The sequence below is a fragment of the Oncorhynchus gorbuscha genome, linkage group LG23, assembly GCF_021184085.1.
Source record: "Oncorhynchus gorbuscha isolate QuinsamMale2020 ecotype Even-year linkage group LG23, OgorEven_v1.0, whole genome shotgun sequence".
NCBI lineage: Eukaryota > Metazoa > Chordata > Actinopteri > Salmoniformes > Salmonidae > Oncorhynchus > Oncorhynchus gorbuscha.
The window spans coordinates 51,979,475-52,005,974 of NC_060195.1; the positions used below are offsets into that span (position 1 = coordinate 51,979,475).

At 42.8% G+C, this 26,500-nt stretch overlaps 1 protein-coding gene across 2 annotated transcripts in view; it reads left to right on the forward strand.

Moving 5' to 3' along the window:
- LOC124010582 (ATP-binding cassette sub-family B member 6-like) overlaps positions 1-26,500 on the forward strand; it is a 37,586-nt gene that overhangs the window by 2,727 nt on the left and 8,359 nt on the right. The window contains exons 2-16 of one of the 2 annotated variants that reach the window (XM_046323192.1): positions 1,969-2,043; positions 3,463-3,606; positions 3,768-3,957; positions 4,189-4,281; positions 4,431-4,623; positions 11,788-11,909; positions 15,608-15,717; positions 16,730-16,795; positions 17,625-17,750; positions 21,449-21,525; positions 21,766-21,829; positions 22,249-22,334; positions 25,038-25,095; positions 25,796-25,900; positions 26,077-26,251. In XM_046323192.1, the coding sequence (XP_046179148.1) occupies positions 2,008-2,043; positions 3,463-3,606; positions 3,768-3,957; positions 4,189-4,281; positions 4,431-4,623; positions 11,788-11,909; positions 15,608-15,717; positions 16,730-16,795; positions 17,625-17,750; positions 21,449-21,525; positions 21,766-21,829; positions 22,249-22,334; positions 25,038-25,095; positions 25,796-25,900; positions 26,077-26,251 (1,645 nt within the window). In that variant the 5' untranslated portion in view covers positions 1,969-2,007. The remainder of the gene's footprint in view (positions 1-1,968; positions 2,044-3,462; positions 3,607-3,767; positions 3,958-4,188; positions 4,282-4,430; positions 4,624-11,787; positions 11,910-15,607; positions 15,718-16,729; positions 16,796-17,624; positions 17,751-21,448; positions 21,526-21,765; positions 21,830-22,248; positions 22,335-25,037; positions 25,096-25,795; positions 25,901-26,076; positions 26,252-26,500) is intronic. The other variant, XM_046323191.1, reaches the window with a different exon arrangement.

The following is a 26,500-nucleotide window of genomic DNA, read 5'->3' on the forward strand; positions in this document are numbered from 1 at the left end:
TCCTGACATTTAATCCTAGTAAAAATTCCCTGTCTTAGGTCAGCTAGGATCACCACTTTATTTTAAGAATGTGAAATGTCAGAATAATAGTAGAGAGAGTGATTAATTTCAGCTTTTATTTATTTCATCACATTCCCAGTGGGTCAGAAGTTTACATACACTCAATTAGTATTTGGTAGCATTGCCTTTAAATAGTTTAACTTGGGTCAAACGTGTCGGGTAGCCTTCCACAAGCTTCCCACAACAAGTTGGGTGAATTTTGGCCCATTCCTCCTGACAGAGCTGGTGTAACTGAGTCAGGTTGGAAGGCCTCCTTGTTCACACACTCTTTCAGTTCTGCCCACAAAGTTTCTATAGGATTGAGGTCAGGGCTTTGTGATGGCCACTCCAATACCTTGACTTTGTTGTCCTTAGGCCATTTTGCTACAACTTTGGAAGTATGCTTGGGGTCATTGACCATTTGGAAAGACCCATTTGCGACTAAGCTTTAACTTCCTGACTGATGTTTTGAGATGTTGCTTCAATATATCCACATAATTATCTATTGCAATCTATTTTGTGAAGTGCACCAGTCCCTCCTTCAGCAAAGCACCCCCACAACATGATGCTGCCACCTCTGTGCTTCACGGTTGGGATGGTGTTCTTCGGCTTGCAAGCCTCTCCCTTTTTCCTCCAAACATAACGATGGTCATTATGGCCAAACAGTTCTATTTTTGTTTCATCAGACCAGAGGACATTTCTCCAAAAAGTACGATCTTTGTCCCCATGTGCAGTTGCAAACCGTAGTCTGGCTTTTTTATGGCGGTTTTGGAGCAGTGGCTTCTTCCTTACCGAGCGGCCTTTCAGGTTATGTCGATATCGGACTCGTTTTACTGTGGATATTGATACTTTTGTACCTGTTTCCTCCAGCATCTTCACAAGGTCCTTTCCTGTTGTACTGGGATTGATTTGCACTTTTTGCACAAGTACGTTCATCTCTAGGAGACAGAACGCATCTCTTCCTGAGCGGTATGACGGCTGCCTGGTCCCATGGTGTTTATACTTGCGTGCTATTGTTTGTACAGATGAACGTGGTACCTTCAGGTGTTTGGAAATTGCTCCCAAGGATGAACAAGTCTTGTGGGGGTCCACAATTTTTTTTCTGAGGTCTTGGCTGATTTCTTTTGATTTTCCCATGATGTCAAGCAAAGAGGCACTGAGTTTGAAGGTAGGCCTTGAAATACATCCACAGGTACACCTCCAATTGATTCTCAAACAATGTCAATTAGCCTATAAGAAACTTCTAAAGCCATGACATCATTTTCTGGAATTTTCCAAAATGTTTAAAGGCACAGTCAACTTAGCGTTTGTGAACTTCTGACCCACTGGAATTGTAATACAGTGAATTATAAGTGAAATAATCTGTCTGTAAACAATTGTTGGAAAAATTACTGTCATGCAAAGTAGATGTCCTAACCGACTTGCCAAAACTATAGTTTGTTAACAAGAAATTTGTGGAGTGGTTGAAAAACAAGTTTTAATGACTCCAACCTAAGTGTATGTAAACTTCCGACTTCAACTGTATATATGTGTGTATAGATGTAGTGTGTATACTGTAAATAGATGTCCTAGCCTACCTCTTTCTGGTAATACATTCAATGCAGTATTAGCCCTGTATTTAGTTACTTAATGATGGGTTATGCGTAATAAGCTTCTAACTTATAGGCTCTCTTGCGCGATACGCACTCACCGGTGCTCCACTGGCATCTCGCGTTAAAAAACTCTCTTTAGCTTTAGGAGTCCCATGCAGGACAAGCTAGACTAGAATAGCTTGATGGACATTGTAGAACTCACAGGTCATTTTAAAGAAGAGCGAATGTGCGATGGCGGTAGGCTATAGCAGTAATTTATTCAGACCCACAGCCATTTAATCTTCGTGAAGAGAATTGAAAGCCTTCTGCATCTAATTCTAGTCCTATATTATTTAAGGATGTCATTAGAATGATGAAGATAAAGGACAACTGTTGAATGCGAGGAAGGAATGACGCAACAAGAGGATATGAGGTAGGCTAATAACTTTAGGGGAAGTATTATGAAAGGTATATATGCGTCAGCCTACTAATTATACAAATAGGCCCTAATTTATATTTCAAAGTTCAAATCAAATTCACTAGCGTATAGGCTACTTGTAACTTTGAGGTCGCATGTGCTGCACCAGAATTGCATGTTATCTCCCTGCTTAATCATGGCTTGAACGATGTGTGTATTTTCAGTCCATAAATTACAGTACGGTAATACAGTTCGCACTCAAAGATTAGCATAGTGGAGCTTGTTTAATTTATTTACTGAAGAGAGCATATAGCTAGCTACATCTATGGGCTTTTATGTCTTTCTGTCATGAGTAATGTGCATTAACCTATATCATATACAGCATGTATTGGATAACGGCACAATCATTTGGGCTTTTTTTCTGGGCTTGGGATCATTAACCTCTACGGGATCGGTGTCCGTTTCTCAAACTAGACACTCTAATGTACTTGTCCTCTTGCTCAGTTGTGCACAGGGGCCTCTCACTCGTCTTTCTATTCTGGTTAGAGACAGTTTGCGCTGTTCTGTGAAGGGAGTAGTACACAGCGTTGTACGAGATCTTCAGTTTATTGACAATTTCTCACATGGAATAGCCTTCATTTCTCAGAACAAGAATAGACTGACGAGTTTCAGAAGAAAGGTATTTGTTTCTGGCCATTTTGAGCCTGTAATCGAACACCCAAATGCTGATGCTCCAGGTACTCAACTAGTCTAAAGAAGTCCAGTTTTATTGCTTCTTTAATCAAAACAACATTTTTCAGCTGTGCTAAAATAATTGAAAAATGATTTTTTAAGGATCAATTAGCCTTTTAAAATTATAAACTTGGATTAGCTAATATTAACGTGCTGTTGGAAGACAGGAGTGATGGTTGCTGATAATGGGCCTCTGTACGCTTATGTAGATATTCTATAAAAAATAATCTGCTGTTTCCAGCTACAATAGTAATTTACAACATTAACAATGTATTTCTGTATTTCTGATAAATTTTATGTTATTTTAATGGACAAAAATGTGCTTTTCTTTCAAAAACAAGGACATTTCTAAGTGACCCCAAACTTTTGAACGATGGTGTAGTTTATAAATTCCTCATGAGCTTAGTTCAACTTTCACACCACATCGGAACCCAAAATATAAGATTGTTTTACTCCAATGTTTGTAAACGTTAACAAACACTGTATAGCCTCAAAGCATGATTCAAATACATTTTTATATTATGGATGGTCAGTACTTGCATACATAGCTTGGTCTATTAATTTGAGTGGTTTCATTTCTCCAGACCGATCCCTCAGCTTTTTTCCAAAACAGGCGGGGTACCCACTTTGTTATTGTTTCAATTGCGGATTGCCTCTTTAAAGGATCAGTTATGACTAAGCATTTTTCATTCATTACCTGAGGTGGAGTTCTCTCTGTGGTTGATGCGCTACCTCGGCACAGGAACACTCTTCTTCCTGGGCCTGAAGGCTCCGGGGTTGCCACGGAGACCATATATGCTCCTGATCAACGAGGACGAACGTGACGTGGAGGGCGGCACTGGCCAGGTAACCTAGTAAACACATCCCTTATGTGTGTATAATATCCAATGACTGTATAAATAAGAATATATCCTGATTCAATTTGTGTATGTGTGTAAGTTTGTAATGAGTGTCTGTTTGTCTGTCTGTGCCACCATGTCCCATAATAACCCCTATCTCTACCTCAGCCCCTGTTGAGTGGGGCAGAGGAGTCCCAGTCTACCTGGCAGGACTTTGGGCAGAAGGTGCGTCTGCTGGTGCCCTACATGTGGCCCCGGGGCAATATTCTACTACAGGGCCTGGTGCTGCTCTGCCTGTGCCTGCTTGGTTTGGAGAGGGTCATCAATGTCTTTGTCCCCATCTACTACAAGAACATCGGTGAGAGATCCTCCCTCGTTTCTGAACATCTCCCCAAGAACCAGCTTTTTTCTGAATACCTTTTAAGATCTTAGTTGTTGTCACAGCCTTATTGTTTGCATTGCAGGTCATCTTTTTTTTCAAAAGGCTTTGATATCATTGAGGCTGACATCTGAATATCTACCCAGCACAACTGTAGAAAAGATGACCTGAAACTGTCATTCCTTTTCAAAACCTCTCTTTCTGTCACAGTGAATGAGCTGACTGATGGGAGCAGCTGGAAGACCTTGGTCACCACTGTGTGTGTCTATGTCCTGCTCAAGATCCTGCAAGGTGGAGGGGCAGGTGAGTGGGACTTTCACCCCATATTCTCTTTCTCTCTCATTCCTTGAGTTCTGTTATTTTAATTCTGTCTTTTGTTTCCTCGCTCTCTCACCCCTCTCCCCTTTCTCCCTCTCCCCCTTCCCCCTCTTTCTTTCCCCTCTCTTTCCTAGGTGCGTCTGGCTTCATCAGTAACCTGCGCTCCTTCTTGTGGATCCGTGTGCAGCAGTACACCAACCGGGTGGTGCAGGTGCGTCTGTTCGGCCACTTACACTCACTGTCACTGCGCTGGCACCTGGGCCGACGCACCGGGGACGTCCTGCGCAGCATCGACCGCGGCACCTCCTCCATCAACACCCTGCTCAGGTGAGTCTCATAATAATAAATTGTGTGTGTGTCAATGAGTACGTTTACATGCACGCTAATAATTAGTGATGCACCGATATGACGGTATCTGATATTTTCCTTGTAAAAAAAAACGATACCGATAACTGGTATTTACAATTTTATCAGCCTTTTAAGCATTCTAGTACAGTTAAATAGTTAAAACACACACATGGGCGCAGCGGTCTAAGGCACTGCATCTCAGTGCAAGAGGCGTCACTACAGTCCCTGGTTCAAATCCAGGTAGTATCACATCCGGCCGTGATTGGGAGTCCCATAGGGCGGCGCACAATTGGCCCAGTGTCGTCTGGGTTTTGCCGGTGTAGGCCGTCATTGTAAATAAGAATTTGTTCTTAACTGACTTGCCTAGTTAAATAAAAGTTTCTCACACACACACACACCACACTGACCAACAAGTTATTTTGTTGGCATTTACGTATGTCCCCATTACCAGTAAAACATCATCAAAACCTATTTCTTTCACTTACTTGCTGTGCCACTTACTTTCTGTGCCATTGTTCGTTTGTTCAGTCATTTCATTCTCAACCAGGATTTCTATGGTATGGCGTTTGGGTTTTTGCGTATCAAATAATATAATATTTAACACTATTTCACTTGTCAAATAAGCTTGTAGACCAATCAGGACCTGAATATGACTGCAAGTCACATAATGATTTAACGCATTCATACATTTTTTACGTAGTTATTACACGTTGATTACACTATCACTCGTATTTCATGTCACAATGATTCATCGATACGTGTGCTATGAAGCTGGCAAAGTTGTCTCGCGCACCTACATTGCTGGTCATACAAAAAGCTAGCTTGCTCATGGATGCAAACAATGTTCTTCCCCAAAAACCTAGCAAAATGACATTATCTGTTTCAGTAGCTGTAGTTAGCTATCTTAGCTAACTATATAGCTAAGTATCATCATCTAAAATAACCCTAATTTATAGAATAGTTCTTATTTGATTAATGGTCAGACCCATCTATGTGAAGCTAGCCAGACAGCCATAGACTTAACTAGAACACCCCACTAAGCTACAATCCCAATACCAACACACCACATACAAAAACGTGACAGCCCCCCCCTCCCTCCCTAAGGTGCGGACTCCCGGACGCACATCAAAACAATAGGGAGGGTCCGGGTGGGCATCTGTCCATGGTGAGGGCTCCGGCGTGGGACGTGGACCCCACTCTATCAATGTCTTAGTCCATCTTCCTCGCGTCCTAGGATAGTCCACCCTCGCCGCCGACCATGGCCTAGTAGTCCTCACCCAGAACCCCACTGGACTGAGGGGCAGCTCGGGACTGAGGGGCAGCTCGGCACTGAAAGGAAGCCCAGCACTGAGAGGAAGCTCAGCACTGAGAGGAAGCTCAGGCAGGTAGTTGGATCCGGCAGATCCTGGCTGGCTGGCGGTTCTGGCAGATCCTGGCTGACTGGCGGATCTGGAAGAGTCTGGCTGACTGGCGGATCTGGAAGAGTCTGGCTGACTGGCGGATCTGGAAGAGTCTGGCTGACTGGCGGATCTGGAAGAGTCTGGCTGACTGGCGGATCTGGAAGAGTCTGGCTGACTGGCGGATCTGGAAGAGTCTGGCTGACTGGCGGATCTGGAAGAGTCTGGCTGACTGGCGGATCTGGAAGAGTCTGGCTGACTGGCGGATCTGGAAGAGTCTGGCTGACTGGCGGATCTGGAAGAGTCTGGCTGACTGGCGGATCTGGAAGAGTCTGGCTGACTGGCGGATCTGGAAGAGTCTGGCAGAGTCTGGAAGAGTCTGGAATAGTCTGGAAGAGTCTGGCAGATCTGGAAGAGTCTGGCAGATCTGGAAGAGTCTGGAAGAGTCTGGCAGATCTGGAAGAGTCTGGCAGATCTGGAAGAGTCTGGAAGAGACTGGCAGATCTGGAAGCGTCTGGCTGACTGGCAGATCTGGAAGCGTCTGGCTGACTGGCAGATCTGGAAGAGTCTGGCTGACTGGCAGATCTGGAAGAGTCTGGCTGACTGGCAGATCTGGAAGAGTCTGGCTGACTGGCAGATCTGGAAGAGTCTGGCTGACTGGCAGATCTGGAAGAGTCTGGCTGACTGGCAGATCTGGAAGAGTCTGGCTGACTGGCAGATCTGGAAGAGTCTGGCTGACTGGCAGATCTGGAAGAGTCTGGCTGACTGGCAGATCTGGAAGAGTCTGGCTGACTGGCAGATCTGGAAGAGTCTGGCTGACTGGCAGATCTGGAAGAGTCTGGCTGACGGATCTGGCTGCTCCATGCTGACTGGCGGCTCTGGTTGCTCCATGTAGACTGACAGTTCTGGCGGCTTCTTGCAGACTGGCAGCTCTGGCTGCTCCATGCAGACTGACAGCTCTGGCTGCTCCATGCAGACTGACAGCTCCTTGCAGACTGACAGCTCTGGCTACTCCATGCAGACTGACAGCTCTGGCTGCTCCATGCAGACTGACAGCTCTGGCTGCTCCATGCAGATTGACAGTTCTGGCTGCTCCATGCAGACTGACAGCTCTGACTGCTCCATGCAGACTGACAGCTCTGACTGCTCCATGCAGACTGACAGCTCTGACTGCTCCATGCAGACTGACAGCTCTGGCTGCTCCATGCAGACTGACATCTCTGGCTGCTCCATGCAGACTGACAGCTCAGGCTGCTCCATGCAGACTGACAGCTCAGGCTGCTCCATGCAGACTGACAGCTCAGGCTGCTCCATGCAGGCTGGCAGCTCTGGCAGCGCTGAACAGGCGGGAGACTCCAGCAGCGCAGGAGAGGAGGAAGGCTCGGGCAGCGCTGAACAGGCGGGAGACTCCTACAGCGCAGGAGAGGAGAAAGGCTCCGGCAGCGCTGGAGAGGCGAGGCGCACTGTAGACCTGATGCGTGGTGCTGGCACTGGTGGTACTGGGCCGAGGACACGCACAGGAAGCCTGGTGCGGGGAGCTGCCACCGGAGGGCTGGTGTGTGGAGGTGGCATAGGATGGGCTAGACCGTGAAGGCGTACTGGAGATCTTGAGAGCAGTGCTGGCACAGGACGTGCAAGGCTAGGGATGTGCACAGGAGGCCTGGTGCGTGAGGCTGGCACCAACTTCACCAGCCGACTAACACGCACCTCAGGACGAGTGTGGAGCGCTGATCCAGGTGCCATCAAATCCCCGACACGCTCCGTCGGGCGAATTCCATGTTTAAAACACCAACACAGCAACTCCCTCATATCTCTCTCCTCCAATCTCCCCATTAACTCCTTCACAGTCTCTGCTTCGCTCACCTCCAACACGGGCTCTGGTTTCCTCCTTGGCTCCTTACAATAAACAGGGGGAGTTGGCTCAGGTCTGACTCCTGACTCTGCCACACTCTCCCTGTTCCCCCCCCCCCCCCCAATACATTTTTGGGGCTGACTCTCGGGCTTCCGTCCACGCCGCCGTGCTTGCTTCGCCAACCTCATTCTCCTGTAACCTTCCGCACACTGCTCCATCGAATCCCAGGCGGGCTCCGGCACTCTCCCTGGGTCGACCGCCCACCTGTCTATCTCCTCCCAAGTTGTGTAGTCCAGATCCTGCTCCCATGTCCTGTTCCTTCTCGCTGCTGCTTTTGCTGTTGCCCATTACCACGCTGCTTGGTCCTGTTGTGGTGGGTGATTCTGTAAGGGTTTTCTTCTGGTGAAAGAGAGGCGGACGTGCAGCGTGGTGGTTATTCATGTTTTTAATAAAGACGACTATACATGAACAGACTAAACAAAACATGAAAAGTGAAAACCTAAACAGTCCTGTCTGGTGCAAACACAGAGACAGAAACATCAGGACACTAAGGACAATCACCCACGAAACACTCAAAGAATATGGCTGCCTAAATATGGTTCCTAATCAGGGACAACGATAAACACCTGCCTCTGATTGAGAACTACTTCAGACAGACATAGACTTAACTAGAACACCCCACTAAGCTACAATCCCAATACCAACACAACACATACAAAAACCCATGCCACACCCTGGCCTGACCAAATAAATGAAGATAAACACAATATATTTCAACCAGGGCGTGACATTCAGACACAGGTCGTATATGTCAAACACTATGCAAGACTTAGTATGCAAAACTAACTATCCAAGAGATTTTGTTGTAGGGAGAATGCATCGGATTGACAAGGCCCGTACTCTATACACAGACCGGTGCACCACAACCAATCAGAGCTGCAGTAGGCCTATATGCAAATAGACCATTGCCATATATGGAACCTGTGCCATTCACTTTGAACTGGACAGTGTTTACAGCATGAGCGGTCATTAGAAGATGTGCTTGTTTTGAGATTAAGGTGAGAGCTACATGTAGCCACCTGTGCACATTTGTTCAAATCCTTTGCTAGTGAGTGACTTATTAGCCCAGTTATCGATAATTTGTAGTCAGCAATGGGGAGTGATTAAAAAAAAAAATATATATTTTTTTAACCTTTATTTAACTTGGCAAGTCAGTTAAGAACAAATTCTTATTTTCTATGAAGGCCTAGGAACAGTGGGTTAACTGCCTGTTCAGGGGCAGAACGACAGATTTGTACCATGTCAGCTCGGGGATATGAACTTGCAACTTTTCGGTTACTAGTCCAACTCTCTAACCACTAGGCTACCCTGCCACCCCTGCCGATAGCTTCCTACAAGAGAACAAAACGTGTGCATTTCTAGCTATCTTTGAAAAGTGAGTCAGATCAAGTTATTTTTGTCTTAGAGGCAGTGTTGTATTTTGAGACAGGCTTGAATAAGCTAAGTAGCCAATAGGCAGAGGGTAGAATAATTTGTCTGATTCTCTATAATAATGGTATGGGAATAATTATTTTATTTTGTAAAGTGGTTTCTTGCATCAAAGAGCACAACAACATTTTCAGACTGCCTTGTCTGAAGGACAAGTGGATAAACAGGTTCATGTCAGGCCATGCATGTTTTTTTTCAAAAGTGTCTTGGAATGTAGGACTACATTAAACACCACACATTGGCTGCTACTGTAGGCTGGATGATAGAACAATTATTTCCATGTTAAAATGTTTTGGGATACATTTTCTCCATTGTTTTTGATGGTAGGCCACTGGTAGGCCTTCATTATGATCAAATAGCCACAGTAGCCTACTTGACCACTTAACTGTAACTTAAAGTAGATACAGCCTCAGTGTTCACATTTAACGCCCGCCGGAATTTGCACAGATTTTTCACAATGTTCAGCAGACCTGAAATTTGCTCAGTGCTGAAAGAATTGAGGGAGCATTGGTCTGAGGTATGCTTGATTGAGCTTGCCCTTTGCTTTGCACTTTTTGAACTATTCAGTATCAATCGTATCTCAAGTGTTTGGACGTACATATTTGATCTGATTTACTTTATCCTCAAAGCTTAGATACGGCTTCCTCTGGTGTTTGCTCTATCCTTTCCACCTTAAAATTGATTCCACCTTCCATTTCTACTTGCCAGGCCGTGTAACTATGATCCATCCCGCTGTACAGTCGTGGCCAAAAGTTTTGAGAATGACACAAATATTAATTTTCACAAAGTCTGCTGCCTCAGTGTCTTTTAGATATTTTTGTCAGATGTTACGATTGAATACTGAAGTATAATTACAAGAATTTCATAAGTGTTAAAGGCTTTTATTGACAATTAAGAGTCAAAGAGTCAATATTTGCAGTGTTGACCCTTCTTTTTCAAGACCTCTGCAATCCGCCCTGGCATGCTGTCAATTAACTTCTAGGCCACATCCTGACTGATGGCAGCCCATTCTTGCATAATCCATGCTTGGAGTTTGTCAGAATTTGTGGGTTTTTGTTTGTCCACCCGCCTCTTGAGGATTGACCACAAGTTCTCAATGTGATTAAGGTCTGGGGAGTTTCCTGGCCATGGACCCAAAATATTAATGTTTTGTTTCCCTAGCCACTTAGTTATCACTTTTGCCTTATGGCAAGGTGCTCCATCATGCTAGAAAAGGCAACTGTTCCTGGATGGTTGGGAGAAGTTGCTCTCGGAGGATGTGTTGGTACCATTCTTTATTCATGGCTGTGTTCTTAGGCAAAATTGTGAGTGAGCCCACTCCCTTGGCTGAGAAGCAACACCACACATTAATGGTCTCAGGATGCTTTACTGTTGGCATGACACAGGACTGATGGTAGCGCTCACCTTGTCTTCTCCAGACAAGCTTTTTTCCAGATGTCCCAAACAATCGGAAAGTGGATTCATCAGAGAAAATGACTTTACCCCAGTCCTCAGCAGTCCAATCCCTGTACCTTTTGCAGAATATCAGTCTGTCCCTGATGTTTTTCCTGGAGAGAAGTGGCTTCTTTGCTGCCCTTCTTGACATCAGGCCATCCTCCAAAAGTCTTAGCCTCACTGTGCGTGCAGATGCACTCACACCTGCATGCTGCCATTCCTGAGCAAGCTCTGTACTGGTGGTGCCCCAATCCCGCAGCTGAATCAACTTTAGGAGACGGTCATGGCCCTTGCTGGACTTTCTTGGGCGCCCTGAAGCCTTCTTCATAACAATTGAACCGCTCTCCTTGAAGTTCTTGATGATCCGATAAATGGTTGATTTATGTGCAATCTTACTGGCAGCAATATCCTTGCCTGTGAAGCCCTTTTTGTGCAAAGCAATGATGACGACACGTGTTTCCTTGCATCTCACCATGGTAGACAGAGGAAGAACAATGATTCCAAGCACCACCCTCCTTTTGAAGCTTCCAGTCTGTTATTCGAACTCAATAAGCATGACAGAGTGATCTCCAGCCTTGTCCTCGTCAACACTCACACCTGTGTTAACAAGAGAATCACTGACATGATGTCAGCTGGTCCTTTTGTGGCAGGGCTGAAATGCAGTGGAATTTTGGGGGGGGGATTCAGTTCATTTGCATGGCAAAGAGGGACTTTGCAATTAATTGCAATTCATCTGATCACTATTCATAACATTCTGGAGTATATGCAAATTGCCATCATACAACCTGAGGCAGCAGACTGTGAAAATTAATATTTGTTTCATTCTCAATTTTGGGCCACGACTGCAGTATGTCTTAGTTTCTTAGTGTTATCCTGACCTCTGGACAGTCTGTAGTTTCCTGTGTCTGAATGTCTGAATTTCTGTGTCTGAACCCAGAGGTAAACCTGGACTCCCTCTCTTTCTCTCCACAGCTACATTGTATTCAGCATCTTCCCCACCATCGCAGATATCGTCATCTCCATCATCTACTTCATCACCTACTTCAACGCCTGGTTCGGACTCATCATATTCGTCTGTATGTTCCTCTACCTCAGTGAGTACACGGCCTCCTTTCCAGAACCAATTCAGTTATATTTCTAAGGTAATAATAATCTGATCTGAGTCAAATGTCCTCCAAATGTCCTCTTGCTCAGTTGTTGCTCAGCTCTCTTTCTATTCTGGTTAGAGCCAGTTTGCGCTATTCTGTGAAGGGAGTTGTACGAGATCTTCAGTTTCTTGGCAATTCCCGCATGGAATAGCCTTAATTTCTCAGAACAAGAATAGACTAACGAGTTTCAGAAGAAAGTTATTTGTTTCTGGCCATTTTGAGCCTGTAATCGAACCCACATATGCTGATGCTCCAGATAATCAACTAGTCTAAAGAAGGCAACTTTTATTGCTGCTTTAATCAGCACAACAGTTTTTTCTAATGATCACTTAGCCTTTTAAAATGATAAACTTCAAATAGCTAACACAATGTGCCATTGAAACACAGGAGTGATGGTTGCTGATAATTGGCCTCTGTACACCTATGTAGATATTCCACAAAAAAATGGAACAATGTCTACACTGTATTTCTGATCAATTTGATGTGTAGAAAATGGTCTTTTCTTTCAAAAACAAGGACATTTCTAAGTGAACGGTAGTGTATCTTCAGAATGAGGTTGTTCTTCTATAACAGCCCCTTTACCCCACTTGGCCTTTTCATCCACTTTTTGGGGGAATTTAAAATATATATATTTTAGTGTTCAATGTATTTTCAGTGTTATGTTTAACTCTGGCCTTTTCATTGTGGGAGCAATTATAAATAATATTATAAATGTATTTGTTTATAACTTTTTTTAAACTGTTGCGGTAATGTGAATTTTGTAAAAAAAAATGGTGGTAAAATGCATAATATCTGATCAAAAAACATCATTATGAAATAGATAAGTACAGATCCTAATCTCAGTGATCCAGCTAGTAGTTTACATTTTTGATTGGTCAGATTTACATTACAGATAAGTGCAGGTGTGAGATGCGACTGAAATTTCACCGGTGGGGGAGAGCGAGAGAGAGAGGTGGACATGGAGGGTGCTTTGCTTTAAGCGCTGAACATCATCATGACATGACGTGAACTAGAATGTGCTTGAGCTATAGAGCCCCACGGTGAAGGTGTCATAATTCCCATAAAACCTAGCGGTCAAACAGGGAAATGGTTCCAATTGTTCACATGTGCCAAATATAACCTTTCTGTGAAATATTTACTAAATAAACTAATGTATAAAAAAAACAACAACACTACAAATAACAATAATAAGGCTATATTCTCTACAGGGGTAACGGTACTGAGTCAATGTGCGGAGGTACAGGTTAGTCAAGGTAATTGAGGTAATGTGTACATGTAAGTAGGGGTAAAGTGACTATGCATAGATAATAAACATTGAGTAACAGCAAGGCAGAGCAGTTGCCATACCTGGCAGTGATGCAACCAGTTAGGATGCTCTCGATGGTGCAGCTGTAGAACCCTTTGAGGATCTGAGGACACATGCCAAATCTTTTCTGTCTCCTGAAGGGGAAAAGGTTTTGTTGTGCCCTCTTCACGACTGTCTTGGTGTGCTTGGACCATATTAGTTTGCTCTACTACAGCCCCGTCGATGAGAATGGGGGCGTGCTCGGTGCCCTTTTTCCTGTAGTCCACAATCATCTCCTTTGTCTTGGTCACGTTGAGGGAGAGTTTGTTATCCTGGAATCACACTGCAAAGTCTCGGGCCTCCTCCCTATAGGCTGTCTCGTCATTGTCTGTGATCAGGACTACCACTATTGCCTCAATCTGCAAACTTATTGATAGTGTTGGAGTCGTGCCTGGCCGTTTAGTCATGAGTGAACAGGGAGTACAGGAGGGGACTGAGCACACACCCCTGGGGGGCCCCTGTGTTGAGGATCAGCGTGGCAGATGTGTTGTTGCCTACCCTTACCACCTGTTACCACCTGGGGACGGCCTGTCAGGAAGTACAGGATCCAGTGACAGAGGGAGGTGTTTAGTCCCAGGGTCCTTAGCTTATTGATGAGCTTTGAGGGCACTATGGTGTTGAATGCAGAGCTGTAGTCAATGAATAGCATTCTCACATAGGTGTTCCTTTTGTCCAGGTGGGAAAGGGCAGTGTGGAGTGCAATAGAGATTGCATCATCTGGGGATCAGTTGGAGCATTATGCAAATTAGAGTGGGTCTAGGGTTTCTGGGATAATGGTGTTGATGTGAGCCATGACCAGCCTTTCAAAGCACTTCATGGCTACAGACATGAGTGCTACGGGTCGGTAGTCATTTTTGCAGGTTACTTTTAGTATTCTTTATAATTATATGCATATTCTAGCATCTTGTCCTGACAAAATATCCTGTTTACTACGGGAATGTTATTTTTCCAAAAATGAAAATGCTGCCCCCTAGTCACAAAAGGTTAAAACATGTTGGTATTACAGAATTTGAAAGGGAGAGGTTGAAAATGTCAGTAAAAGACACTTGCCAGTTGGTCAGCACATGCTCAGAGTACACGTCCTGGTAATCTGTCTGTGAATGTTGACCTGTTTAAAGGTCTTACTCACATCGGCTGTGGAGAGGGTGATCTCACAGTCTTCCGGAACAGCAGGTGCTCTCATGCATTTTTCAGTGTTATTTGCCTCAAAGTGAGCGTAGAAGTAGTTTAGCTCGTCTGGTAGACTCTTGACGCTGGGCAGCTTTCGGCTGTGCTTCCCTTTGTGGGGGTGTCTAAACAGCTACGAAAAATACAGATGAAAACTCTTAAGTAGATAGTGTGGTCTACAGCTTATCATGAGATACTCTACCTCAGGCGAGCAATAGCTCGAGACTACCTTAGATATCGTGCACCAGCTGTTATTTCTGAAAATACATAGACCGCCGCCCCTTGTCTTACAAGACGCCGCTGTTCTATTCTGCCGGCCAGCTGTATGTTGATAGTGTCGTCTTTCAGCCACATCTCCGTGAAGCATAAGATATTACATTTTTGAATGTCCTGTTGGTAGTTTAAACGTGCACATAGGTCATCTATTTTATTTACAAAGATTGCACGTTTGCTAGCAGAATGGATGGAAGTGAGTTATTCGATCACCTACAAATTCTCAAAAGGCAGCCTGCCCTCTGGCCCCTTTTTCTCCACCTCCTTTTCATGCATATCACGGGGATCTGGGCCTGTTCCCTGGAAAGCAGTATGTCGTTGGCTTTGGGCTCGTTTGACTCGTTAAGAGAAAAAAAGGATTCTGTCAGTCTGTGGTGAGTAATCGCAGTCCTGAAGTCCAGAAGTTATTTTTGGTCATAAGAGACGGTAAACGGCAACATTATGTACAAAATAATAAGTTTAAAAATAGTTCAAACGAGAGCAAATAAACAAACAAAAAAACACAATCTGTTGGAGACATGTCAGCCTTCTTCTCGGCGCCATTTTTTTTGGAACCATTTGTTTGACCGCTAGATTTTATGGGTATTATGGCTCATACTGTGGTGCTCAATAACTATCATTATAACTTTACAGAATTATATAAACATAATAGATCGGGAGGAATATTTTTGGAACCAAAAATAACATTCATTATTAACTGGTTCTCAAGATTTTAAAAGAATGGTTATATTCCGGAACACTAGAGATCAGTTTCCTTCTTCATTTTTTTTTTTTTTTGGTTCTGCTCCCCTGAACGGGTTCCAACCCCTGGTATTAACAATGTAATATTTCATAATGATTCATCAATCTATTGCTCCAGCCCTTACCATCATCATCACGGAATGGAGGACTAAGTACAGGCGAGACATGAACACCCAGGACAACAACGCCAAGTCCAAGGCAGTGGACTCCCTGCTCAACTTTGAGACGGTACGGAGATGCTCCCATTGACTTATAACCTCAATACTTGGGTCGTGTTCATTAGTACTATAGTGGAGAAATTACAAGATTAAGTTATAATACTGTTATTGCATCAAATGGTTGTTTTATGCAATAGAATAGGGTTCTATTAGTACTCACTTATCTGTGTGTGTGAACTGAGAGGAGCCTTTGATTTATGAATGGTTTGGTGATGAATTCCTACAGCATGCATTTCATAGAATGATTTGGTGTTTGTTTACTGTTAGGTACCAGGGAGAGATGCCTCTGGTATGAGAGAAACCTTGTCTTAGGGGCCAAACTCTGGTTTCTGTACAATAAGAAAAGTCTACATGACAAATACTATTTGGCTGGGGGATACTCCTTTCTCTTATATCAAGTCTCACCTTGTGACCCATTCCACATATCTGTTGTTTGTCATGTAAACTAAGTGGGTGTATCTTTGCTATACAATATCTTTGTATTCTTTGTGTCAGGGCTCACAACCCAACAGTCAAGAGTGTTGGGTTGACCAGCCTTGTTATTGCAGAGCACTCACATCATGACCTGCTTTCCTTATTAATAAGTTCATAAATATTTTTGTTTAAGTACAACTCTGACTTGTGTGATAAGTTTGTTTCTCCTCATTTGATAATAAAGAAATAACCACCACAGGACACACAAATGAAAATGTAAAAAAATCTTTTGCAACAGAAAATGAAAAATAAGTCCAGGTAGTCTCTCCCTGTTTAAGTCTGTTGGGTGCCTAATGAACACAATCCAGAATCCCCACATTTACATTACATTTAAGTCATTTAGCAGACGCTCTTATCCAGAGCGACTTACAAATTGGTGCATTCACCTTAAGACATCCAGTGGAACAGTCACTTTACAATAGTGCATCTAAATCTTAAAGGGGGGTGAGAGGGATTACTTATCCTATCCTACCTGGCACATGAAGCTGTCCACAAACACATTACATTTTTGCAGCTTCAAAGTTGCTTCATGACTGTTTTTCCAACAGGTGAAGTACTACAATGCAGAAAATTATGAAGTGAACCGCTTTGAGGACGCCATCCTGAAGTATCAGGTAATCTAATATAATAATAATAATAATATATGCCATTTAGCAGACGCTTTTATCCAAAGCGACTATAGATGTCAAACGCTGAAGAGTTGAGAATGTAGATCTGTGTAAAGTTACACCAGAGTGCTTGCTTTGGTTATTCGGGTAGATGTGTTTGACCACCTTAGATGCTTCTCCATCTCTACCCCCCCGACCTGATGTCTCAACCTTTGAATGCTTGGCTATGAAAAGCCAGCATTTACTCCTGAGATGCTGAACTGTTGCACCCTCTATAACCACTGACCCTACTGGTCATAGATGAAAATTTGAATGTCTTGAAGAAAGATCTGGCCTTGATGGCCATGTACTCTTATAATGCACAGCAATAAGAGGTCTGGCCACCTCGCAGAGCCTGGTTTCTGCCTTCCTTTCTATGGAGTTTTTCCATGTGCTTGTGCATCTGCATTGTTTGCTCTATGGGCTTTTAGGCTGGGGTATCTATATAAGCACTTTGTGACAACTGCTGATGTAAAAAGGCCTTTCTAAAATAAATTTGATTGAAATGTTGATTGATTGAGCTTGCCATTTATTGATGTGCTATGATTTTAGAACGGCCACCAGTAGACGTTGCTCTTTACCTTTTGTAAATCTGTTGTTTCCAGGTCTTTTCGACAGCACAAGCAGATCTGGGACCAGGCTTTAACTCTATTTATTATAATGTTGTATTTATGGTCTGCATAACAATGACTATAGGAGTTGGCAAGACAGCACAAGCAGATCTGGGACCAGGCTATAACTATATTGATTGTAATGTTGCATTTGCATTCTGTCTGTCTGTCCCCTCCCATCCTAGATTTCAGAATGGAAGTCCCAAGCCTCCCTGGCCTTCCTGAACCAGACCCAGAACCTGATTATTGGCTCAGGCCTACTGACAGGCTCACTGCTCTGTGCCTACTTTTTCCAGGAGGGCAAGTTTAAGGTACTGAGCTCAGAGTGCTTGCTAGCTTAAGGGTCATTCCACCTCGAAAAGGAGAAGAAAGAGGATTTTGACACCCACTTTCTCAGATTGTGCTGAAATCTTTCTTTAGTTAGAAACAGATAAGATTAGCATTCCTGAAACATTGTTTTGTTGAAATGTATAATTTGATCTAGGATAAATTAAGCTAATTGATTTGCACCCAAATTGGCTATTTTAATTTATAAGGATTTATATAATCTTCAATAAATAAATAATAATAATAAAGAAACGTCCTCACTGTCAACTGCGTTTCTTTTCAGCAAACTTAACATGTGTAAATATTTGTATGAACATAACAAGATTCAACAACTGAGACATAAACTGAATAAGTTTCACAGACATGTGACTAACAGAAATGGAATAATGTGTCCCTGAACAAAGGTGGGGTAAAAATCAAAAGTAACAGTCAGTATCTGGTGTGGCCACCAGCTGCATTAAGTACTACAGTGCATCTCCTCATGGACTGCACCAGATTTGCCAGTTCTTTCTGTGAGATGTTACCCCCCTTTTCCACCAAGGCACCTGTAAGCTTCCGGACATACAGTGGGGCAAAAAAAGTATTTAGTCACCCACCAATTGTGCGAGTTCTCCCACTTAAAAAGATGAGAGAGGCCTGTAATTTTCATCATAGGTACACTTCAACTATGACAGACAAAATGTGAGAAAAAAAATCCAGAAAATCACTGTAGGATTTATTGTTATTTTTTCTCCCCAATTTTGTGGTATCCAATTGTTTAGTAGCTACTATCTTGTCTCATCGCTACAACTCCCGTACGGCTCAGGAGAGACGAAGGTTGAAAGTCATGCGTCCTCCGATACACAACCCAACCAAGCCGCACTGCTTCTTAACACAGCGAGCATCCAACCCGGAAGCCAGCTGCACCAATGTGTCGGAGGAAACACCGTGCACCTGACAGCCTTGGTTAGCGTGCACTGCGCCTGGCCCGCCACAGGAGTCGTTGGTGCGCGATGAGACAAGGATTTCCCTACCGGCCAAACCCTCCCTAACCCGGACGACACTAGGCAAATTGTGCGTCGCCCCACGGACCTCCCGGTCGCAGCCGGTTACAACAACATTGTAGGATTTTTTATTAATTTATTTGCAAATTATGGTGGAAAATGAGTATTTGGTCACCTACAAACAAGCAAGATTTCTGGCTGTCACAGACCTGTAACTTCTTCTTTAAGAGGCTCCTCTGTCCTCCACTCGTTACCTGTATTAATGGCACCTGATTGAACTTGTCATCAGTATAAAAGACACCTGTCCACAATCTCAAACAGTCACACTCCAAACTCCACTATGGCCAAGACCAAAGAGTTTTCAAAGGACACCAGAAACAAAATTGTAGACCTGCACCAGGCTGGGAAGACTGAATCTGCAATAGGTAAGTAGCTTGGTTTGAAGAAATCAACTGTGGGAGCAATTATTAGGAAATGGAAGACATACAAGACCACTGATAATCTCCCTCGATCTGGGGCTCCACGCAAGATCTCACCCCGTGGGGTCAAAATTATCACAAGAACGGTGAGCAAAAATCCCAGAAGGGGGGACCTAGTGAATGATCTGCAGAGACCTGGGACCAAAGTAACAAAGCCTACCATCAGTAACACACTACACCACCAGGGACTCAAATCCTGCAGTGCCAGACGTGTCCCCATGCTTAAGCCAGTACAAGTCCAGGCCCGTCTGAAGTTTGCTAGAGAGCATTTAGATGATCCAGAAGAAGATTGGGAGAATGTCATATGGTCAGATTAATTCAAAATACAACTTTTTGTAAAAACTCAGAATGCTGAGTTGCATCCAAAGAACACCATACCTACTGTGAAGCATGGGGGTGGAAACATCATGCTTTGGGTCTGTTTCTCTGCAAAGGGACCAGGACGACTGATCCGTGTAAAGGAAAGAATGATTGGGGCCATGTATCGTAAGATTTTGAGTGAAAACCTCCTTCCATCAGCAAGGGCATTGAAGATGAAACGTGGCTGGGTCTTTCAGCATGACAATGATCCCAAACACACCACCCGGGCAACGAAGGAGTGGCTTCGTAAGAAGCATTTCAAGGTCCTGGACTGGCCTAGCCAGTCTCCAGATCTCAACCCCATAGAAATCTTTGGAGGGATGTGAAAGTCTGTGTTGCCCAGCAACAGCCCCAAAACATCACTGCTCTAGAGGAGATCTGCATGCAGGAATGGGCCAAAATACCAGCAACAGTGTGTGAAAACCTTGTGAAGACTTACAGAAAACGTTTGACCTCTGTCATTGCCAACAAAGGGTATATAACAAAGTATTGAGATGATAAACTTTTGTTATTGACCAAATACTTATTTGTAAACTTGATATTTCATTAGCAAACATTTCAAAAACATTTTTTTGCTTTGTCATTAAATAATATATTTTGTTACGTTATAGCCTTATTCTAAAATGTAGGGTTATTACATTGATGAGGGGGTAAAAACAATCTACACACAATACCCCATAATAACAAAGCAAAAACAGTTTTTTTAGGAAATGTATATAAAAAAAGAAAATTATATCACATTTATGTAAGTATTCAGACCCTTTACTCAGTACTTTGTTTCCCAGAAGAGTGGCGGCTGTTACAGCAGCAAAGGGGGGACCAACTCAAAAATAATTCCCGTGATTTTGGAACGAGATGTTCGGCGAGCAGGTGTCCACCTACTTTTGGTCATGTAGTGTGTGTACTGTTGAAATCTTTGCCAGAAATAATGGTATATTTCCCTTGACGTAGCGATGCTGAATGTAAAAAAAATTCTCAACATACCCCACTGCTATATTTGTTGAATATTATGTGAATCATAATGATTAAAAGGGCATATTTGGATGGAATTAATTCTTAATTTCTCAGAGATTAAAATATAACAAAATAATTTTACAGGAATGCAAATGTTATCTGTTTCTAACTACAAAAGCAATTTCAGAAATATCTGAGCAGGTGGATGTCTTGGCTTGCTGAAATGACAGTATTTTACAAATGAATGTAACAGTTCCTCACCCTGACAATAATAGTCAATGAGCCAGGAACAACTGTAAAACTGGTTTGGTTTTTGTTAAACACTTTCAGGATGAGAACCCATTTTAAAGGGGAGTTCAGTATTTTACAACTTCATGTTAAGGGCCTTGATATTCATTTTGTTACCTTTTTCACACTATTGAGCCATTCTAAAACAAACTGCTGGCTCTTTTCACATTGTGCTTTTCAGCATGGTTCCAGCAACTACGGTGAATGTGTAGAGGCATAACCAGGTCACTGCAGCTGGGTTTGGCTCAGTAGTGCGAAAAGCTCAACAGTCTCACCAATCACCAATCTCAGGCCGTTTTTCTCTTTCACTATGCTAGGGCTACGCTGTTTTTCGTCTCTATGTCCTACATTAGATTCTAAATCTTCATTGTACTCTAATAAGGAAATTATTCTTGCAGCTTGCCTTGCAGACAAACAAAATCAATACAAATGCAAAACATAGACGTATTGCATCACTATAAGGCCAAGCAGCCTTGCTATGGTTTCATGCTTGAAAAATGCATGTTTGAAGAAAGAAATCCTATAACACTGAGTGATGTTACACGTTTTTCTTAATAATAAATATGGTGTGTGAAGTGTTATGATACATTTAACTAGGTTAGTGCCCTCTATCCCCAGCTTGGAGACTTTATCCTCTTTGGCACCTACATCATCCAGCTCTACACCCCTCTCAACTGGTTTGGAACCTACTATAGGTAAGAGGTGTTATGGGCTGAGTTTCAATTCTACTTCCTTAAATCCTTCCTTAGTCTCCTTTATGGCTATCACTTACAGCTAAAAGCATATTGCTTCACCTGTCATGTGTTACTAGATCAGGAAAGACACAAGCAAATGAAGCTAGACTATTGAGATAAATCTATGAAAGCCGTCATGTATTACAGTACCCATAATGCAAAATGGACTTTGTATAATACATTGGTCTTCATCCTCCACAGAATCATCCAGAAGTCCTTCATCGACATGGAGAGCATGTTTAAGCTCTTCACCGAAGAAGAGGAGGTAATTTTGAAATTGGTTGTCGATGACTAATGTTGACCAATCTCTCATGGGAAGATTATGCGTGTTAACCGAGAGATTGGGATGCGTAAGATAACGAGCAGTAGTAGTTCCAGTGTTTGAGGTTATTTGGACAAATCACGATTACGCAGGTCTTAGCATCTTTCGAATTTCAGAAGTGGGATAGACTTTCTGCCCGTAATTTGTGAACAGAGAGAGTGGAGCTCCTTGTTCCAGTTCCACTCCTTTGTCTAGCAATTGATTTCTTCTCTTAACATGTGTGGACCTAGAACTTAATCGAGGAGCTGACCAATTTCGCCGAGAGTCAATGACCAGCATTTTGGTGTCTGTCAAGAGTTCTTTGCACTGCATTACGGGAAATAGTTTTTTGGTCAAATAGATTTACTTTGACTTCCCTTCAGGTGAAGGACGTGGTGAATGCAGGGAACCTTCTCTATAAACTGGGAAAAGTGGAGTTTGAGAATGTGTACTTTAGCTACACTGATGGGTAAGTCTTTGCTTAGATCACTTAGATGTATCTTTAGGTCTTCTTTGGACTAATGATCCAGCACCTCTCAATTTTTTCCGATGTTGTGCCGAAAATATCCCCCCCCTGCCAGAACCCCCCCCCCGTACTCAATTCTTCATTGCTGTGACTTGCTTGCTAGTTGAGATTTCTGATCACGTTAGGCTGCGTTTCATTTAATTTTTATGTCGGTTTGATTGCGGGGAGGCACTAGTAATGTCTGCAGTTTTCGGTTTGGCTATTTGTTTCAAGTTTATTAGTCTATAAATATATCTCTTTGCCAGAATTCGTCATCTCTCCCTTAATCAACTAGTAGTTGTTCTGAAATGTTTATTGCTTGCCTACATTTTACTCCCTCCTCTGTTTTAATATAACCCACATACATTAATTATTCATTTTGGTTGCCTATCCTGATGTGAAGTTTCTTCTATAGAAAGTATGTGACTCTGATGTGTGCTGCAGAAAGTATTTGAATCTAGCCACAAACATAAAGAAATTAGAACTATTTTCTTGCCTCCCGAAATCCCCCCCACTTTCTATCTTGGGACTGCAAGGCCTGGCACACTTCAGAATCATTTTGGTAGCTCATGTTGACCAGTAGTGTGTGCCACAGAAAATAAAATTAGAGTATAAAGAAACATGAACATTTATTTTAGAAACATTTTGTAATGTTTTAGAAAATATTGATAATACACAAATATTATCTCACAATAACAAAACATAATTGAAAGTTAAGTTTGTTAACAAACATTAAATAAGAAATACAAATTTAGATATTTGCATAATAAGATATAAAATGACAATAAATTAAATATAAAAAGACAATAAATTACAAACAAATATTGGAAAGCTGCAACAGTTTGGCTGAAAACCTGAGATTCTCCCTCCCTTCCAATTTCCTTATTTTTCTGGAGTCAAATCATTTCTGTGGCACACATCAGAGTCTAATACTTTCTGTAGAACAAACTTCACGTTTGGCAACCCGAAATGAACCCAAAATGAATAATTAATGTATGTGTGTTAAATTAAACATAGAGGAGGGAGTCAAATGAAGGCAAGCAATAAACATTTCAGAACAACTGCTCGTCAAATAAGACATAGGAGAGATGACGAATTCTGGCAAAGAGATTTATTTATAGACTAACACACTTGAAACAAATAGTCAAACCGAAAACTGTAGATATTACTAGTGCCTCCCCAGCGATCAAACCAACATAAAAAATTGAATGAAACGCAGCCAAATGTGATTAAAAATCTCAACAAGCAAGCAAGTCGCAGCGATGAAGAATTGAGTACCTGCGTGTTCAAGCAAGTTGCAGAAATGAAGAATTGAGTACGTGCGTGTTCAAGCAAGTCGCAGCGATGAAGAATTGAGTACGTGCGTGTTCCAAGCAAGTTGCAGAAATGAAGAATTGAGTATGTGCGTGTTCAAGCAAGTCTCAGCAATGAAGAATTGAGTACTTGCGTGTTCAAGCAAGTTGCAGAAATGAAGAATTGAGTACGTGCGTGTTCAATCAAGTTGCAGAAATGATGAATTGAGTATGTGCGTGTTCAAGCAAGTCGCAGCGATGAAGAATTGAGTATGTGCGTGTTCAAGCAAGTTGCAGAAATGAAGAATTGAGTACGTGCGTGTTCAAGCAAGTTGCAGAAATTAAGAATTGAGTACGTGCGTGTTCAAGCAAGTCGCAGACATGAAGAATTGAGTACGTGCGTGTTCAAGCAAGTCGCAGCGATGAAGAATTGAGTACGTGCGTGTTCAAGCAAGTTGCAGAAATGAAGAATTGAGTATGTGCGTGTTCAAGCAAGTCGCAGCGATTAAGAATTTAGTATGTGCGTGTTCAAGCAAGTCGCAGCTTGCATAAGGTTTTATGTTACATGAGCAAAAAGTACAAATTTTTGAGTGAATTTTCATTGTTGGACATAAAAGACTAAAAACTCTGGGTAATCCACTCCAAGTGATTTTAATTTAAGACATTTGTTCCAAAGTATTCCCACGCATAATAGAGATGTGATCGTATACAAACGCAAGCCAGGTTTGAAAGGATTTTGTTTTAGTCAAACATTATGTTTGTTTGGGATTCTTGCGGTCGATTCTTTGCAGTCTACATATGATTTGTAATTATGATCTGGCCCCCCGACCATCCGCTTAAGAAACAATCGGCCCGCGGTTGAATCGAGTTGATGATCCCTGGTCTAGGCTATTGATGGATTCAATACAAGGTCGTTTTTATTGGTCTCAGATTCTGTTTGTCAGTGTCAAAGTAGAATGTAATTTCAATCATTTGTGACGTATTAAATAAGATTCTGCTCAAGTCCCCAGTCATCTAAAATTATGTAGAATTGCAAGAAATGTGTTTATGAAAGGCAACAAAAAATCCCAGACCCTAAACTTTAAAAAAAAGTAATCCCCATGTGTTCAACTTCTTCAAGCACCTCTATATGCATGCAATTCTTTTATTATAAAGGTGATTTTCTTTTTTTCCTATGTCCGGTCCCTAAGAGCCCCCCCAGGTCACCCTCCCTCTCGGCTCACATTTTGTTCCGACACCTCGCAATTTCCTAATTAACCACTAGCCTTACACAGTTAATGATTCAGAAACAGTTTGATGAATAATCATAGTTGTGGTTGTTCCAGTGTTCTCCTTTGATTACATATATTTTTTGTGCTTCTGTGTTTTTTTTAAGGAAGGAGATTCTTAAAGACTTATCATTCACTGTGCAGCCAGGCCATACTGTTGCATTGGTAAGATTTAATTCCAAGCATTACCCAGAGGTTAAAGAGCGACTGCCTTTAAAAAACAATACTGCATCCCTTTGGAAACGGCCTATGTGGCATCGATATGAGTCAGAAATAGTTATTCAAGTGGCAAAATTGACTACAAAGTGTGCGACGTTCATTTGCCCACTAAAATGTGGTGAACAGCTGTGGTGATTGCTCTCTATCCAATAGCATAGACGGTGAGACAGAACTGCCCAGCGGCTCTGACTTTGTTTACATAAGGCAACACCTCACACATTTTTTTTACTTGAGAAATACTGCACCAAACACCTTAGTTAGATGTAAAATTGCTCCACTTAAACATCAGTAAAAAAACAGCAAAATTAATTACAGATTTGTTGCAATATCTTAGATTCATTCTTGGGATTTTGAGGACGTGAAATAGGCTTCTGCGTCTGCAGTGTCTCATGGGGGACAAACATCATTAACCAAACGCTGAATCGGTCAGGAAACACACTTTCGAGACTGAAATCTCGTTTTTTGAATGGCAACAGAAAAAAGCACGTGCCAATCAGCGTGTTCAGTGGCTCTTAAAGCAAATAATACTAGACTTCGGTCTTGAAGAGTGGTTCATTTCTCTCTGTTTCTCAACAGTCGTGATGGTTTGGATCTGTCGATTGTTCTCGCTTCTCAACTGTCTGTGTTTGTGTGTGGACGCCCCTAGGTTGGCCAGTCAGGGTGCGGTAAGAGCACCCTCCTTCGCCTGCTGTTCCGTTTCTATGACGTCCAGGGGGGATGCATCCGCATCGATGGCCAGGACATCTCTAAGGTGAGTAATTTGCCCAATTGCAAGAAAATAGTTCCCAGGCTATCTGTCTTATCACATGCTGTATATAACATTTTGTTTTCAATGCGCTCTGGTGGTTTTACAAGTCCTAGTAGTGCCTCCCTGTTTCACCCTTTACTGCTTAAGTGTCATCTGAGACTCTTCATTTCTGGGTGCAGGTGAAGCAGGTGTCTCTGCGTGCCCACATCGGCGTGGTGCCCCAGGACACAGTCCTCTTCAACGACAACATCCGCGACAACATCCGCTACGGACGCATCTCTGCCAGTGACCACGAAGTGGAGGCGGCGGCCATCGCCGCAGACATCCACAAGAAGATCCAGACGTTCCCAGAAGGTACGGAAATACCACCGTCTCTTTTGACGGTTTCTTGAACACCGATTTAAGCCAGCAGCATACCATCCTGCACCCTGCTAGCTTGCTTCTGAAGCTTTGCAGGGCCGGTGCTGGTCGGCCCCTGGAACGGGAGATCCAGTGGTGTTGGAGGGCCAGTAGGAGGCACTCTTTCCTCCGGGCTAAAAAAAGATCCCAATGCCCTATGGCAGAGATTGGGGACATTGCCCTGTGTAGGGTACTGTCTTTCGG